Below are 18,752 nucleotides of genomic sequence, written 5' to 3'. Positions count from 1 at the left end.
GTACAGAAAGGAACATAAAATTCTCTTTTTTACAGACTCATTTGATTTTCACACGTTGAATCGTTTTTTGCCATTCAAATGATAACAGTCCACAATAAGTAACATGAGTAAGATGCTATACGATGTGATCTTGTTTCCTAGTAAGTGAAAAATACTTTGAGTGGGATGGGTTCTAGGCTGGCTTTGGTGTAGTAAGTGAGGCTGTAGCCACAGCAGCAAAATGGTTATAGTCAGCGTTTACAGAAAATACCTCACTGTGTGGCTTAATATTCCTCAGTAGCTTCAATCACCCATCAATAAGTTCCAAAATCCTAATCACAGCCTATGAAGTACATTCATTCCAGCCCCTTCCAGCTCTCTACCTGCCCTATCCTTTATTTACTGTGTGCACCTGTTTTGTGAACCTCTTGCAGTCCTTAAAGACAGTGTGCATGCTCTTTGCTGTCTGCAACATCCTTATCCTTCTTACTTTTCACATGGAAAATTCCTATATGCCTATCAAGGCAATGGAATTGTCACCTTATGTGTGAAAATTTCCACACCCCACCCTCAATACTTGTGTACTTATGTGCCTGTCACCCCCAGTGGAATGTAGCTTACTTAGGTGCTGGGACCTAAGCCTTATTCATTTCAGTGCCTAAAGTCCCCCTATCAGGGTTCCTGACTAAACAGACATGCCTAGTAAATATCAAATGGGACAGAAACAGGCTGGTTGCCAAGAACTCTGAGTTAAGACCTTTTCTGTAGCAAAGGGTCAGGCTGAGAGAGATGCCATTTACCCCCAAAAAAGAATCCAGTGGAAAAATCAATTTGAAACAATCTGAAGGTTAGAATTTATAGCTTTGGTATCCATGGGCAAACGTGGGCACCGGTCATGGAGGAAGTCACTCACACAGGAGCAGGTTGAGGGCATTAGGTTGGGATACAGACTGGACGGTATCAAAATCCAGGTTATTAAAAGTTGAGTACAGTGTTCAAAAGTAAGCTGTGTGCACATGACATAGTGTAGCAAGCAGGTCAGCTGAGCCAGTAGATCATAAATAACTTGTCTGTGGGCTCTGCCACAAGTGCAACTGGAAACCCCGTGTGCATAACCTTTTTTAAAAATAATGAACACAGCTTGGTCACTGTGACGACACTCAATGACAGCCTTAGGTTTTCTGCACTGGTGGGTGAGAGTGACTGTTGAAGTTTCCCTGTGGGGTGATGAATGTGTTTAAGAAAAGAATAGGCTCATCCCATTTTCATGAAGAATGTGATGCTCCACTACCCAACCTTGCTTGGAGAGCATAATGTCAGAACCTTTGTAAAGGAGGAGACTGGAAGGGCAGGGAAAGGAGTTGGCCTTCAGGGAAAAGTGAAAGAAAGGAGGGCCCGTCAAAGGCCACTGAGCTCAGTTGCTCCCAGGTAATGGCAATGCCTTTGTCTCTGTCCCAGGCCCTCCTGGAAGACCTTGGCTGTGGACACCAGGTGAGGCCACCGAAGCACATTGCTGCTGGCAATGCTTACCAAGAACATATTGCCTGCTTGGCACATTGCACATCATGGGAGGAGCATGGAATATTGATCCACTAGATTTTTTTTTATCCTGATTAGGCTGGAGTTAGGTTTTGATGAGGATGACCAAGGGTGGATGTGTCAGTATAGCTCTTGTTTACTTAATGTAGATACAGTTGGTTTATGTATAGCAGTACTTACAGATATGTGAATATAAGTAGGTTAGTCTCCCCACATATTTTTCTGTGTTCTGTTAACTTCAAAGGCTTAGGAACAATAACACACCTAGCACCCAGAACTTAATTTCTAATACCATTCTCCAATAAAGGAAGCAGAGCTTCTTGGAGAAATAGTTGATTCTAGGTTTGAGCCATAGATATACAACATAAGTCTAGGGCATCTTGTCATGCCAGACGCTAAGGAAATAATAAAACAAAAACACAGCAATAGGAATATATGTGAAAGGGACATAGGAAACAATTGAAAGAGGTCTCTGTGGCCCAAGCTGGGACAGTTTGAGGTACAGAATAAAACTGTATTGGATTATAACATGAAGTATATAAAATAAATATCCATAAGTCCATATGGATAAAAGTACAGGATTGAATAAAGAAATGGAGGCAAATAGATTTCCCATGTTGAAGAATTTCCAATAATTTCTTTAGCGTAACTTTGCTCCTTAAACATGGGCTGCGCATAGTGAGTTCCTTCTGAAGACTACAATATGGGAGGGGAGAGTAACTCCAAGGTGGGTAACTTTCCAAACATCACCTCAGCCGGGTAAGCTAGTGTAACATCAGTAGTGACATCATGTTGATAGCTTTTGTAATGAAAATTGTACTTTATATCCGTGGTCTTCTAGAAACTCCTTCATCCCTATTCAATCATGAGAAAGCATCAGACAAATCTTAAATGTGGGGCATTATACTCAACTAATATTACTAAAAACAGTCAAGGTCATCAAAAACATGGCATGAGTGAGAAGGTGTCACAGCCCAGAGGAAACTAAGGAAATACGACAGCTAAATGTAGTGTGCTGTCCTGGATGGAATCCTGGAACTGAAAAAAAAAAAAAAAGTTCGATAGAAACTGAGGAAATTTGAATAAAGCATGGACTTTAGTTCAGACAAACAAAAAAGGTGCCTTAATAATGGCAAAGGCTTCCTTAGTACTTTCCAATCTTCACCAATGTCCAATATGAATTCAAAGAATGGCTGCCTCAGTATTTAAGAAATGATTAGTGATCCAGTAGCTGGAATTTCTTTCATCTTCTTAAATTTCCTGTTTTGTTTATGAAATATCTTTGCATATTCCTGCCATTTTTATTTTCCAGAACTTTCAGTCTTTCAAAACTGTATGCATTTGACTATGAAAACACCACACAGAATGGGTATAAAAACTCTTGATAATTGATTTTATAATCATTTAAACTGTGATGAAAATATGGATGTTTGATAAATAACATATTAACATTAACATCCCTCCTAGAGAAAAATATCATCAAAATAACAATGATAAGAAAACATTTTTCAATTAGTATATTAGGGAAAGTTAAATGCTTAATAAACACTCCCCCACTCCTCATTTCAGTATATTTCAGTGCAGGCAGAGTTTAACACAAACATTTCTATTTGGATGACTGTTTATTAGGGTGATTGAGAGACCTTGACATTTTCTCATGGCCCAGCCAACACCTAGGGCCTTGAAGTTCTTCCTATCCAGCAGCCAAGAGAGAGAAAGGGAGAGAGAAGGGCCATGATGGAGATTTTTTGATAACTGGAACTATAGAGGATACCTCAGTCCCACTCATATATAAACTAAGAAACAGTTGCTTGAATAGTGTGAGAAAACTATTATCTGCCTACTAATTCTATAACTCACCAATGACTGACTAAGAGCTAGGAGTTACACTAGAATTTAGTAAGTACTGTTGCAAAATCATCTTAATAGGATATTATTGTTTTGAAATAAATAATCCTTTTAGGGGTGATTGTTGACAGTAGATGCTCATGTCTATCAATACTTTGTTGTTGTCATTGTAAGAAAAACCTCTTGTTGCCCTTAGACCTAATAATGGTATGTTATCTTTTATATACAAAGAGGATGTTCTGAACTTTGTGTGTGTGCTTGACATTTTTCTGATGATAGTTAGAAAGTTGTGCTCATCCATTTCCTGTGAAATTGTGACTGTTTCATTCCTGGGAGGCTTGACAGCATTATCAAAACAGACTCAAGCATACACAACTACAAAGGCAAGTAGCTCACAAAAAGTTTTAACCCATGACGTAGGAAAGAAAACCGTGAGCCAGACTAATTAGCTGTCTGTGCTTCCAGGTTCTTGTAAGAGTCTTTCCTATCGCAGTCCATTCATTCACTCCATTACAAATAAATGCTGATAGTGTATCATTTGGAAATACCATAAGCCTGAAATTTGCATAAATCTGGATATAAAATGTCTTATAAAGAAGTTCTGCCTTTTATATGTGCTTCTTAGATTCAAAATGGGAAGAGGGGAAAATATTAATTAGAATGTAGACCTTTATAATGTTCAATAATTCATTTCCACTATTGTAGACAATTGGGCCAAAAAAATCATATGTCTGTAAATATCCTATAAGTAATATTGCTTTTATGCAGGAAGTTGAATTGTTTATGATTGGCAATAAATGTTAGAAAAAGAAAACCAGTTTAGGTTGAAAACTACATTAAAGGGCTGGAAGATTAATTTCATCATGTTTTGACTTTGTTTCAAATTTTTCAAGAAAGGTTATTAGAACTTTGGCAGCAACTGGAACAATCCACCCTCTCAGGCACATTCTTAGTAGTATCTCCAAAATCTAGCTTTCATCCATTGTTGAAGAATTTCTTGAACCACATGGGAAATATTGTCTCTCTGTTTCTCATTCTCTTCACCTGCTGTCTCACTGTTTTCTTCAGTTTCCCTCCACTAATTTCAGGGGAACTCCCAAAATATATTTAAGTTTTTTTTTCCCCTAAAGCAAATATGAGAAAAGCTGGAGGCAAGTCTAGTTTAAAAAAAGAAAAGCTTAATCCCTGATTTCTGGGGGAGGATAGAGAGTTTCAAACAGAAACAAGAAAGAGATTGGGGATTCAGCTAGATATGAAAATAGCTATATTCATTAAGGAGAGCTATGCAAAGAACTGTAAATTTGGATAATAAGCAAGGAAAGATATCTGAATTTCATTAGGCTTTTTTCCTCTATAGTTAGCAAATATCTCACCTTCTAAAATTACTTCAATTGTAATTCACCACAATAAGCAGGTAATTAAAATTGAAGAATGTGTATCAGGTGAGGGATGTTGAAATGAGAGCCAGGAGGAGGGTTTGGAAACTGAAAAGAAGAACAACTCAGGAGACACACCACGGTTTGGGAGATATTGTAGGGAAGGTAGTGTGGAGGAGGGTTTCAATCAAGTAAATGCTGCTGGTTCAAAACTAACGTGTAGAAGCTAAGTCAGCAGGATGTTTTTGGTGGTAAGCATTTAATTTAATTAACTTCTCAAAAAATAGTGATTGAAAACCTATTGTGCTTTTACTTTTGCACCACATCCTGGGAAATCATTGCTGGGAACACAATTTCTGTATTTATAGAGCTTATACTCTAGAAAGAGATATAGAAATAAAACATAATTAACTATATGGTTAGGGGGGAAGAGTGGAGCATTACTGTGTGGGTATGAGTGTGGGTGGGCAAAGGGATTTCTTGCCCAGCCTGGGCGTGGGATCAGCTCTATTGCCCTAGTTCTTGCTTCAAGAGCTAGGGATGCAGGCAATTACAGTGGAGCATAATAACTATTCTTATGCCAGTATGTCCCAGTGCACAGAGAGTGCACTGAGTCATCAGTTCTTTCTAGATGGTTATGTCAGGGAAGGTACTCAAAGAGCGAAGTAAAAACCAAGTCTGGAAGGGTTAGCAAGAGTATGCAATGAGAAGTGACATATTTAGGGATACAATCAACAATTCTTTTGAATAGAATTACAAAAGGTAGGAAAGAACTTTAAGCACTGTTAGAGTTTAACCGTTGGTGGAGTGATATTATAAATGAGATAAACAGAAAGAGACTGCTCAACACAGGACCTTTTTGAGCATGTAATAGAGGCTCAAGTAATATTTGATGAATGAGTAGTTGATTGTGATATAATAATTATTGTAATTGAGAACTGGAAGATTATAAGTCTTAATAGTTGTAAATAAGATACCTTCTATGTCTTTAAGAAGTATCAATGTTTTTCTAACAAAGAGGGCAGGTTCATATTATTGGAATGAAGTCAATATTCTGAGGCCTGATGATGATTTAAAACATAGAATAAAATAAAAAAGAACACCTGAAAAAGTAGGTCCTGTGAGATATTTTTTGATTCTATCGATACCTGTTTGGGTGCCCTGGATAGAGATGAAAAAAGGAAAATGTATTTCTTACTGTGATTGGACATCAAGCGTTCTGAAAAGAAAAAAATCACTGTGGTGGAGAAAGCCAGTTCCCTGGGCATGCTTACATGCTGAGGAGGGACGTGGGGAGGCATGAAAAGGCCAGGACCAGGAAACACTGGGCTCCTTTGCTCCTGAGCCGAGGAAAGAATCATCTGTATCAGGGCCCAACATGTGACTGTGGTGGTAACACTGATGACCCGATTTCAGTCCCAGGGTGGTAGCAGTCACAGACCCCCCAGGTGCTTTGGTGGTGTGGCATAGGTAAAGGGAGCTAAGCCTTTGCAAATGGTTAGTTGATGATTCGGATTCCCCATCTATGGAAACTTCAGAGATTCTCATTGGCTGTCTGGCGGGATTAGAGATTTCCAGGGTTCTTAGACCAAATCTGTATTCTCTCTGGCCCAGTTGAGGGGAATTAAGGAAATAGTAGTTGTAGGTGTGCATTAGGAGGAATATTTGATGATTTCTCTGCTTCATCTGTTTTGATTAAATGGTGGGAAAACAAATCTATGAGAGATACATTGTTTTGTATATGTTACCCAAAGGATTAATCTCAGTAATCAACTGTGAAAACAGCATTTTATACCAGATAGCAAGTAGCCCTTCTGAAGTGGCCTACATATCCTCATTTGTAATAGAATGTGTTTTGTGCATAGATACAAGAAAACACATAGGGGAGGTGGCCATCACAGAGCAGGGGCTTCAGGTGATGCTTTTCAGAATAAGGGATGTGTGAATTTGATGTTAAACCATAGTTTGAAGTTAACCCAGGGAGTGACTAATGGAGAGGGAGAGTGAAAAATGCATGTTTTTGAGAAAAAGAACTACATGTGTACAGGACCAGTAAAATTTGCACATGGTGGGCTCAAAATGTTGAGAATGGCTATACTATTACAGTGAAGATATCTGCCTGTTAATGTAAGTGACATATCTGGCTGATGGCATACCAGTTATGAAGGGCATATGAGCAATGGTAAGAAGTTTAAACTTATCCTAGGAACATGAAAAGCCATGAAAATGTCTTAAGAAGCAAAATGAGATGATTGTATTTGTGTTTTACAAGGCTTGCTCTAGCTGTAGCATGGAGGATACATTGTAGGTTGTTGAGTGGGAAAATACCTGTTAGTGGGTTTTAGAAGAAATCAGGGCACAGGCAATATTAACAAGATTAGCAAACATTTTTTAATGAAGTTTTTTCATTTTTACATTTTTTTTTGGTATCTGTCTCTCTTCTCAGAGTATATACCAGAGAAATAAGATCATCAATGATGCTTATTACAGCATTGTTTATAGTAGCAAAACCTGGAGACCATTCTTTCAGCAGAATGTTTGGTTACACTGTGGTATATCCAAACTGTAGAATATTATGTAGTATGTTAGTTTTCCATTGCTGTGTAATAATATTGCCACGAACCTAGTGGTTCAAAACACATTTAATATGTTGTAGTTCTTGTGGTCAGGAGTCCAGTCATTGCTTAGCTGGATCCTCTGCTTTAGGATCCCATAAGGCTCCAATCAAGGTGTCAACTGGAAGTCTTTCTCATCAGATGGGGAAGGATTGACTTCCAAACTCATGTGTTTGTTGTCAGCAAAAGTTTTCTTACAGGCTGCCAGATAGAGGGTGTCTGCCTTTTTCAGGCAGTCAGGATTTGCCGTTAGCTCCTTGCTGCATGGCCCTCTGCACAGAGTAGCTCACAACATGCCAGCTTACATCTTCAAAGCCAGCAAAGGAGAGTGTTTGCCATAGCAAGACAGGTGTACGATCTTATATACATGGTCATGTGCACTTAATCACATACACCCTATCATCTTTGTTGTATTCTGTTGTCTAGAATCAAGTTGTGTCCTACCTACTTTCAAGTGAAGTGATTACATGATGTGTGAACACCAAGAGGCAGGAGTTTGTCCATCACAGAGAGTTATAAAAAATAATTATCTTTTTTTTAATGTATTGATCTGAAGGGGTGCCTATAATATATTATTAATTGCAGAGTATTTACTCCAAATCATGTGATCTCATTTTATAAAAAAGCAAACTAAGTCACATCAATAAATATGCATTGTTTATAGTCTATGTGCTGGGAAAGAGAGCAAAAGAATGCAATTGAGATAGTTTCCATGTTTCCTAAGTAAGACAGTAATAGAATGAACTTGGGATAAAATTATTCAAATTTTTTTTATACATCCATACATTTTTTACCAATTACAACAAACATGGATTAATTTTTATTTTTAATTTTAAAACTAGTTAAAACAATTAAAGTAAAATTTCAGACTCTAGGACAACCACAAAAAAGGTTTTAAAAAAGGAAGAATAACTGATATGTTAAGGAGAATAAATTGAATTACACAAAATATTTAATTTAAAACCACAGAAGACAGAAAAAGTGAAACACAAAAATAGGAACAAAGAACAAGGGCAAAACATAGAAAACAAATATGGTAGATTAATCCAGCTATATCAACAATCACATTGAAGTCAATGGTCTAAATATACCAATTAGAAGACAGAGATTGTCAGAGTGGATCAAAAAACATGACCCAACTGTATGCTGTCTATAAGAAATCAACTTTAAATGTGAAGATGTATGTAAATTAAAAGTATATGGGTAGAAAAAAATACACTATGCTAAATAACACTAATCAGAAGAAAGCAGAAGTAGCTATATTAATTACAGAGCAGACTTCAAAGTAAGGAAAATTATCAGGGAAAAAGAACGCCTTATGTAATGATAAAAGGGTCTGTTCTCCAAGAAGGCATAGTGATTCTTAACATGTGTGCACCTAACAACAGGTTATTAACCTACATGAGGCAAAAAATGATAGAATTGCAAGGAGAAATAGATGAATCTGCTATCCTCTTGGAGACTTCTACACCCCTCTCTCAGAAATGGACAGATCCAAAGCTAGATTATCAATAAGGGCGTAGCTGAACTCAACAACACTATCAATTAACAGGATATAATTGATATCTGTAGATTATTTCATCTAACAACAGAAGAATGAACATTTTTTTCAGGCTTACATGGAACATTAGCCAATATAGACCACATTCTGGGCCATGAATTTCTAATTGTAATCCACTGGATTATGATAAGAAATCAATAATAGAAAATCCAAAATTATGTGGATATTAAACAGTACTCTTCTAACTGACACCTGGATCAAAGAACTCTCAAGGGATTTAAAAATATTTTGAAATAAATGAAAATGAAAATACAACTCATCAAAATTGGTGGGATTCAGGGAGAACCATGTTTAGAGGGAACTTTATAGCATTGAGTGCATATATTAGAAAAGAAGAATGACATAAAATCAATCATCTAGGTTTCTACCTTAGGAGACTAGAAAAAGAAGAGCAAATTAAATTCAAAGTAAGTGGAATGACAGAAGTAGTAAGAATTAGAGCAGAAATCAATGAAATTGAGAACAGGAAATGAGTAGAGAAAAATCAGTGAATCCAAAAGATGGTTCTTTGAAAAGGTCAATAAAAGCCTCCAGCCAGGCTAAGAAAAACACAGAAAAGGCACAAATTAATATCAGAAATGAAAGAGATACATCACTAAAAATTCCACAGATATTTAAGGACAATAAAGGGGTATCATAAACAACTCTCTGCCCACAAATTTGATAACCCTGATAAAATAGACCAGTTCCTTAAAAGACAGAATCTCCCAAAACTTCACAAAAGAACGAATAGATTATCAGAATAGACTTACATCTATTTTTTTTAATTCAATAAGTAATAACTTTCTATAACAGAAAGTTCCAGGTCCACCTGGATTCACCAGTGATTTCTACCAAACATTTAAGGAAGTAATGATACCAATTCTCCACAATCTCTTTCAGAGGATAGAAACAGAGGAAATACCTTTTAGAATCTGAAATTAAAGAGTATAATTTACATTTGTACCCCCAAAATGCAATATTTAGGTATAAGCCTGATAGAATATCTATAAGATCTATATGCGGAAGCTACAAAACTGATGAACAAAACTGAAGTATTAAATAAATGGATAAATATTCCATTACATGGGTAGTAAGACTCAGTATCGTCAAGATGTCAGTTCTTCCCAATGTGATCTTTAGACTAAATTGTAATTTCAGCAAGCTTTTTTATGGATATCAACAAAATGATACTCAAATTTGAGTGGAGAAGTAAAAGACCCAGAATACTCAATACAGTATTGGAGGAGTTGAGCAATATTGGAAGACTGGTGTTACCCAACTTCAAGACTTATAAAGATACAGTAATTGAGACACTACTGTGGTATGGTGACCAACTAGGCAAATAGATCAATGGGACAGAATACAGAGCCCAGAAATAGACCCCTATAAATATAGTCAACCATCTTTGAGAGAGAAGCAAAGGCAATACAATGGAGCAAAGGTAGTCTCTTCTATAAATGATGCGGGAACTGGACATCTACATGCAAAAAAATAATAATCTGGACACAAACCATAAGCCCTTCATGAAAAGTAACTGAAAATGATTCATAGACCTAAATGTAAACCACAAAACTATAGAACTCCTAGAGAATAACACAAATTAAAACAACATGATTTTGAATATGGTTTTGCCTCTTTAAAAATGACACCAAAAGCAAAGTCCTTGTAAAATAGTGAAGCTAGGCTTCACTATAATTAAAAACTTCAGCTTTGCAAAAGACAGTATCAAGAGAATTAGAAGACAGTTTTACAGAAGAAAATATTTATTGAAGACACACCTGATGAAGGATTATTTTCCAAAATAAGCAAGGAACGCTTAAAACAAAATTTTAAGAAAACAACCTAATTAAAAAATGAGCCAAAGACCTTAACAGACACTCATCAAAGAAAATGCATGGTAACATATGAAAAGATGTTGTACATCATATGTCATCAGGGAAATGCAAATTAAAATGAGATACCAGCACACACCTATTAGAATGGCCAAAATCTAAAAGACTGACAATAGTAAATGCTGGTGAGGATGTGGAGCAATAAGAACTTGCATCCATTTCTGGTGAGAAAGCAAAATGACACAGCCACTTTGGAAGACAGTTTGGCACTTTCTTTCAAATATAAAGATATTCTTATCATACAATTCAGCTATTGAGCTTCTTGATATTTACCCAGGGGCATGGAAAACTATCTACACAAAAACCTGCACAAGATGTTTATAGCAGCTTTATTCATAATTGCCAAAACTTGGAAGCAATCAAGGTGTCCTTTTGTAGGTGAATGGATAACTAAACTGTGGCACATCCAGAATAAAATGGTATGTTATTCAGTGCTAGGAAGAAATGAATGATCAAACTATGAAAAAACGTGGATGAAACTTCAGTGCATATTGCTAAGTGAAAGAAGCACATCTGAAGAGGCTACATATTGTATGATTCCAACTATATGACATTCTGGAAAAGGTAACTCTGGAGACAATAAAAATACCAGTGGTTGCTGAAGGGCGTGATGGAGAGAGGAGAAGAGATGAATAGGCAGAGGATGTTTAGAGCAGTGAAAATACTATTTTTGATATTATAATGATGGGTATATGCTATTGTGTATTTGTCCAAACCCATGGAATGCACAACACCAAGAGTAAGCCTTGAGGTAAACCATGGACTTTGGGATATTATGATGTGTCAGTGTAGTTTCATCCTTGGTAACAAATGTACCATTTTGGTGGGTGATGTTGATAATGGGGGAGCCAAGGCAGATGTGGGGAAAAAAGGTGTGTGGGGAATCTCTACCTCTCTCTCACTTTTGTAGTACATCTAAAACTTCTTTAAAAAATGTCTTAATGAAACATTATCTAAAATTAAAGTTGAAGAAAAATTACACCTTTTCCCTTAAAACTCTGAGGTTGTCAACATTATCGCAGTGTTATTATACAGCTATTCATGGAAAATGAGTACAGTCTTCTGATGTAAATGATCAGGGCATGACAATCGTCTCTTATTTGCTGAATAGTGGGAAACACTGTCATCTTCCAATAAAATACAAATATTTTAATTTGCATCTTTTTCTAATTTGTAAGCATATGTAAATACAGAATAGAAATTTTCAATTTCATAAATATATGCACTGAATTATTGATTTAAATGATATATAATGAGTTAAAAGTCTCTTAAATAATGGGCACTGTGCTTGGTTCTGGGAATGCAGATGAAGGAGACCCTGCTTAGGAGGGAGGGGCATGAAAGCACATAATTAAAATAAAGAGTAAATTGTTGTGCCAAGTACTCACAAGTTTTGCCTAGAATGGGGTGTGAATCAATAAATGGAAGACAGATGACACTATGCTTTTGTTGAGATGTGAAAGATCACTGGGAGTTTGTCTGCTGGGCAGGAGAGGCACATAAAGGGAACAGTTGTATGTGAGCCTGAGTGGGTAAGTGGACATACAAGTGGGCATAGCAAGGTGGTTGTGTGAGTGTGTATTTGAAGTCCTAAGGAGATGTGAATGTGTGGGGAATGAGTGTGATGGAAAACTGTGATGGAGGAGGACTGGGGCGGTGTGGATAGACAAGCAGGGCTAGATGCTGAAAAACCTTGTGTGGTAGGAGATGATAGCAAATTGTGGAAGGGTTTTCATTTGGAAGACACTGTATTGTAGTTTAGAACCGTTACCCTGGGGCTAGTTGGTGGGTATATAGAGAGGTCTAAGGTATGGGCAGGGAGATGGAGACTGTGATTGACCTCCCTTGTCATATTATGGTGCTTCTCTATTAAATGTTAATTCCCATTGTTGGTATTGAAAGAGAATTTCATTGTATTTTGATAGTTCCTGGTCCATTTATATTCAATTGATGATTTGTTTTTGGAGTTTATTTTTAATTTGTTTAGTGTTTAACTACACATCAGAAAAGTGTTAACATTTCTTGTTCAAAGTTGTTGGTACTTGATGTCTTAAAAATGAGCTTTTCAATACAGACATTCTAGTCAGTGAGGGGAAACGTACTGTTCCTTGAATAGCCTTGACACTGTCCCGAATCATAAGGGTGGTATATTATAATAAGTACTGATGAATTCTTTGTTCAATAGCTTGAATATATATTTCCATAGTATAGATTTATTAAAAATAAAATATTCACAATTTTAAGTCATTTTTGAGAAGGTCCTTGTTGAACTTGGTTGACATTTTAACCTAGGTTTTTCCTATTTCAAAAACATTTAAAAAAACTGACGAAGTTGGTGATATTGCTTGAAGTTAGTGAAGTCGATTGTGGAACAACTGGATTTTTGTTTTGTAAAAAATTTATTGGAAATCTAAGTATATATGCTATTAAAGAATTAATAACATTTATCTTCAGTGTGGTCCAGATAGAATTTTTTTGTTGTTATTCCATAGAAGCAATCCAGATTCTTCCTGCTGGTTTCTCATTTCAGCCATGAATATCACTTGATTTATTGTTTAGGTACTGTCTCTGATGGAATTTTCTCCGGTAGCTTTTGAGTAACCTCTGACATTTTTTTCCCCACTTTCACCAGCTCTTTTTTTTATTCATTTTATTTTCTTCAATGTCACTTATTCCTATTCTTTTAGATTTTTTTCATGAGTTTTTATTCTCGAGGCATGAGTATCATCCTCTTTCCCACTCCTCACAGCTGTGTCTCTTCAGGCACTTATGTATATATATATATGTTTTTTTTTCAGAACATCTTTGCCTTTGGAGTAGTGTGCATGGTGAAGAATGTATAAAAATTGACGTAAACTGAGCACTCTACTGCTGGAAACACCACATTTGTCTCCTTTTGCATTGAAAATAAATTCCAGATTTTTGCCCTTGTCCCTGTGCCCTGGGGAAACCTGTCCCCTTTCTGCTTCTCAAATTCCATCTTGTCGCGTGCCCTGTCCTCGCCGGCAAGAACAGCATGCAACAACAGCAGGATTCTTCTGCAGAAAGCTTTATTCTTCAGCTCTTTGTGAAACAAATGAGTTGGGCAGGACCCAGAGGGGAAGGAGAGGCTTGCTTATATAGTTCTCATGCTCTGACCTGGTTGGTGCGGCTCCATATGCCTTATTAGCATAACCATTTGGTGGGTCTCATTGGTCCTTATGCCAAGGCGCAATTAGCATGTAGTTTAGTGGTGTGGGATGATTTGTCATTAGGAAGTTCGGGGCCTTCCGGCTGCCCTGCATTGGGCGCTATTTTCTGAGCGCGGCTGCCAACACCATCTTCTGCTTTTCACTCTTCTTCTGCACTCCAGGCGCACTGGCCTTTGTGCAGTTTCCCCAACATTATGAGAACATAAACAGAATGAGAACCATGAGGATCATGTTTTATAAATTTTATCAATGAGATAAATTACTGGAAATTGAAAGTCAGAGGTAAAAAATATGAAAATTAAACTTTTAGTGTAAAAAGTAGAGAACCCACTTAGGGTAAAGACAACATTCTGTGCAGAAGAGTGAAGAGTACTGGTTTCCCAAACTTGGGCTGACATTGGGCACATGTTAGTCATCTTTATTATTAGAAGAACCTCGCTTTGAGTTGTTTAATTATTTGTTAAAGTTCATGAGCATCTAACTTCTGGCATTACAGCTTCCCACACTCCCTTTTGGAGATGGTGCTTCTGCTGACCACTAGGCTGAGGAAGTGGTTATGAGGGTGGTGGCTGAGATGAAGGGAAGGGAACATCAGAGACCTGCAGGTTGGGGTGCCAGATGGCTTAGACACAAGGACTTTTGAGGTCATCCACAATCATATCAGAGGCTGCGATAAACAAGTATGGTGCTGGGTGCTAAAGGCATCAGTGATCTAGGTGGATCGAGTCCCAGTGTCTTGGTAGATGAGAGAGGTAAGAGAGGTTGCTGAAGGGAGCTCACTGTCATCTGTTAGTATGAGTGCATTGATCAAGTTTTTTTACTTTTTGTATTTTATGATGTTTTAGCATCTTGGGGCCTTGCTAGCCCTAGAGAGAATGCCCCTCCCAGTGATAGTTAATTTATAAAAATAGTAAACAACTGGCCTGAGAGTGTGCCTTTCATAGGAAAACCAACATTCCAAAGCTCTTATCTGCAGTCACTTCCTTTATCTAGCTCTCCTCACATCCCCTTTCTGCCTCCAGACTGACCCTGGTGCTTCCGCATGTGGCCTTACAATACACGGCATGCCTCTTCTTCATGGAACGCTGATTAGTAAAGCTGCTTCCAGTGGCATTGACTTCTCCCCCATGCCATGTTATAGCTCAGTCACCTCTATAAATTAAATCCAAGGCACATTTACAGAAATGAGGAGACACCGTATATGTCTAAACACAGAGACTTGTGCAGGAAAATTAAATAAGCTGGCCTACCATATAGCTGTTAATGCACAGAAACACATGAATGTTGAAAACGGGTTTACTAAGTAAAAGAAACAACGAACAAAACTGGTTGCTTAAAACAGTGTACTTGCTAGACCCAGTTTTAAAGAAAAACTTTCAATATACATAGTGTGCAACAGAGAAGCAAATAGCCTAGCATGGAACACATCGAAGGGTTAAATTGTTCAATTTGAGGTAACTTTTCTTTCTGTTTTTTCTGTATTTTCTAATTATTTTCCAATTGTGAGGAATCACTTTGTGCAATTCAAAGTCTACTTTAAAAGTCGTGTCACTTCCCAAAACTTTCCCCTTTGGGCATTAGAACCTCAGTTGTTGTGGTGACAGAGGGGCCACTGCTGTTAAACTATGCTGTGTGGGTGGACCTTCAACTTCTTTCTACAACAATATTGTCTAAATTGAGGATTATGTACATGTTACTGTATACATGAATATATAACAAAGTATGAATAATCTACAGTACATTTGGATAATGATTTCTACTTCTTTGCACAGAAATTGGTTTAAACCCTTCTTGTGCAGACTGTGTTCTTGGCTGTGATCTTTTTACCTAGGTGGGGGGATCCTGTTTTGTGTTTTCCATAGCAGGTGTGGTTGTGTTTTTTTCTGTCGCATTTTATCATGGCCCTGAATGTCTCTGGTGTATTTTCTCGGCACTCTCTGTAAGCACAGTCATCCTGGAGGTTTTCCTTTCCTCCCCTATGCAGTGCTCGTAATGCTATTTGCCTTATGTGTTAACTCCTAATTTTGCTTTTATCTGTCTGTGCAACCAAATAGCTCTGTCTCCTTGGGTTTGTAGTCCTGCATATATTTTCTTTGCTAACTACATGCTCCTTAGGATCAGTGTTCCATACCCCACACTGTATTGCAGTCTCCGTTTGTGGCAGTAGGGTCATCCGTTCTTGGGGCTCAAACTGCCACAACACTCCCACTGTGTGTGGTCACGGACCCACTGCGTATCTGCTGCCTAACCGGGGGGTTGTCACAGAGCAAATTACTTTCATATATGCAATGAAACCATTTTAAATACTACAGGAGTTGGTGGCACTTATTTTTTAAATATGTAGGAAAGCTTTAGGTGGTTTTGTCCTATAAATACACAAGAAATCTGAACTGTCAAAGAATGTGAAACAATTTACCATAAACAGTTTACTGTAAAATTATGTAAATGTAATATTTCTGGCATGTGACGTTCAGAGCACCCTCATCCTTTCCTTTCATTGCCTTGTACACCGGCTGAAGGAGCAGAAAAAAAACAGCTCGAATGTGAAAAGCTGAAGTGCTGTTTAGTTATCCTAAAGGTCTGAACTGCTTACTCCTTCATACCCCTGGCCTTGCTGAAGCAGTGCCTCTGCCTGGTAATCCTAGTTGATAGTTTTGCAGTATTTTGATTGAAAATAACACTTTTAGGTGAATTAGGATTTCTAGGACCTACAGTATATTCTACTGAGGACAGTTTGTTTTTATTTTATTTATTTTATTTTTATTATTATTATTTTTTCTGTAGTACTTTTATGATGCCATTTTTTGATATCATTAATATACAATTACATGAGCAACATTGTGGTTACTAGATACCCCCATTATCAAGTCCCTACCACATACCCCATTACAGTCACTGTCCATCAGTGTAGTAAGATGGTGTAGAATCACTACTTGTCTTCTCTGTGTTGTACAGCCCTCCTTGTGCCCCCCACCTTATGTCTGCTAATCATAATACCCCTTTTTCCCCCTTATCCCTCCCTTCCCACCCATCTTCCCCAGTCCCTTTCCCTTTGGTAACTGTTAGTCCATTCTTGGGTTCTGTGAGTCTGCTGCTGTTTTGTTCCTTCAGTTTTTACTTTATTCTTATGCTCCACAGATGAGTGAAATCATTTGGTACTTGTCTTTCTCCGCCTGGCTTATTTCACTGAGCATAATACCCTCTAGCACCATCCATGTTGTTTATTTTTTAATATTCCTTGATTTTTTATTAATGCAATTCACATGTTTTTAAACCCTTCTAATTTTCATGTTTCTGCTGCACATATAGTTAAGGTCATATATTTATTGACTGTGAAGCAATTGCTGTGCGTCCATATGCATCTCTTTTTCTTTGAAATTCATATCTCCGTAGTGAGGCTGACTTAGTTCCTGCCAATAAAATATTTTAAGGTTTTTTTATTAAAGCAGGAATCAGAATAATTATCATTATTTATAAAATATTGCTTAATATAAAAGGAACTCCGAAGAAGTTATAATCACTCTGTGAATTGAAAGTAGAAAGTGCTTAAAAATTCATGAGTACAAAATAAAATACACTTTAATAAAATTGGTGTGCACAGCTATCTTGTATTTTAGAACAGAACTTGGAATGTTGATTTTATATCTAAACAAGCCCCCAAATCATAAACTTCTAATTTAAAAAAATCCCCCAAAGTAATGATGAATGTATTTCCTCTAATTAATCAACAAATACCTATTGAGGATCCCCAGCTGATCTGCTGTCAGATCTCATTTGGGGGCAAACCCAAATTTGAACTAAGAAATGGCAAAGTGGAAATTCCAGTTATGTGGAGTTTCCACATACTTGCCATAGAATAATTATGATTCTCCTTCGTGGACTGAAGAAGGATCCATCCCTAACACAAACCTGTGGATGCACAATATTTGGATGAACTAAGATTGTGTTTAAAAGAAAGAGCAGCACACATTGAGGGGTTAGTGGAGGAAGCTGTGTATGAAATGTGGTATTTTCCATATTAATTATATTGTACCTTAAATATCATTCTGTCTTCAAATCTATTTGAGGCCATTTGTTTTCCTCTGTTTCCCATCCAGTCCAAGGGAGATTCATGCATGCCTGTCTTTGGTCAGAGGAGCGGGAGGAGCGTGGACCAAGGTCCTACCCACCGATCCCAGGTAATCTCTCCCTGGTATCGAAGAGCCAATGTAGTCCTGCATGCCCTCCTGTTGGGAGGTAGTTATACCAGTGTGTGAAATGCTGTCTTTAAATTTGGTTAGCAAAGATTGCTTGGTTTCCTTAAGGAACCTGAAGGAACCTTAAGGATTACCTAATAGAACCTCCTAAATAAGCCCCCTGGTAATCATACATAGTTTATCATCTGGCTTATGTTATAAGAACTGAAAAGAATTTGTTGAAAACTATTCTCACTGGAAGGTTATAATTATTAAGTTTAGTGCTAAAAGGGATACAGAAGACCATCTGGTTCCTTCAGGCTCATAAAGGTGCTGCCCTATAATTGCACATGAAGCAGGTGATTTGCTAAGAGAATCATTTTCATGGCCAGAAAGCAAAGATATAACTGGAAACTGGTTTTCCCCCTTCATGGAATTCCTGCACAAAGCGCTTGCTCAAAAGACCTTATGCTTGTCAGTAGGGATAGCACTAATTCAAGTTCTGAATTTTTTCCTGGAGTTCTTCCTGAATTTTGAGCTCCTTAAGTTGTCAATACCGGGGTTGAACAAATACTTGTGGATGCACCTATGTTT

General features: G+C 37.3%; 1 protein-coding gene across 5 annotated transcripts in view; it reads left to right on the top strand.

Annotated features, from left to right (window-relative positions):
- CTNNA2 (catenin alpha 2) overlaps nt 1-18,752 on the top strand; it is a 1,115,489-nt gene that overhangs the window by 97,381 nt on the left and 999,356 nt on the right. For 3 of the 5 annotated variants that reach the window (XM_073241858.1, XM_073241854.1, XM_073241865.1), the window contains one exon: nt 18,081-18,161. The exons of the other annotated variants lie outside the window; for them this stretch is intronic. In XM_073241858.1, the coding sequence (XP_073097959.1) occupies nt 18,095-18,161 (67 nt within the window). In that variant the 5' untranslated portion in view covers nt 18,081-18,094. The remainder of the gene's footprint in view (nt 1-18,080; nt 18,162-18,752) is intronic. 5 annotated transcript variants of the gene reach the window in all.

This window comes from Manis javanica, chromosome 1 (assembly GCF_040802235.1).
Source record: "Manis javanica isolate MJ-LG chromosome 1, MJ_LKY, whole genome shotgun sequence".
Taxonomy (NCBI): domain Eukaryota; kingdom Metazoa; phylum Chordata; class Mammalia; order Pholidota; family Manidae; genus Manis; species Manis javanica.
Note: the sequence above shows the minus strand (reverse complement) of the source record. Positions and strands in the feature narration are given on the sequence as shown.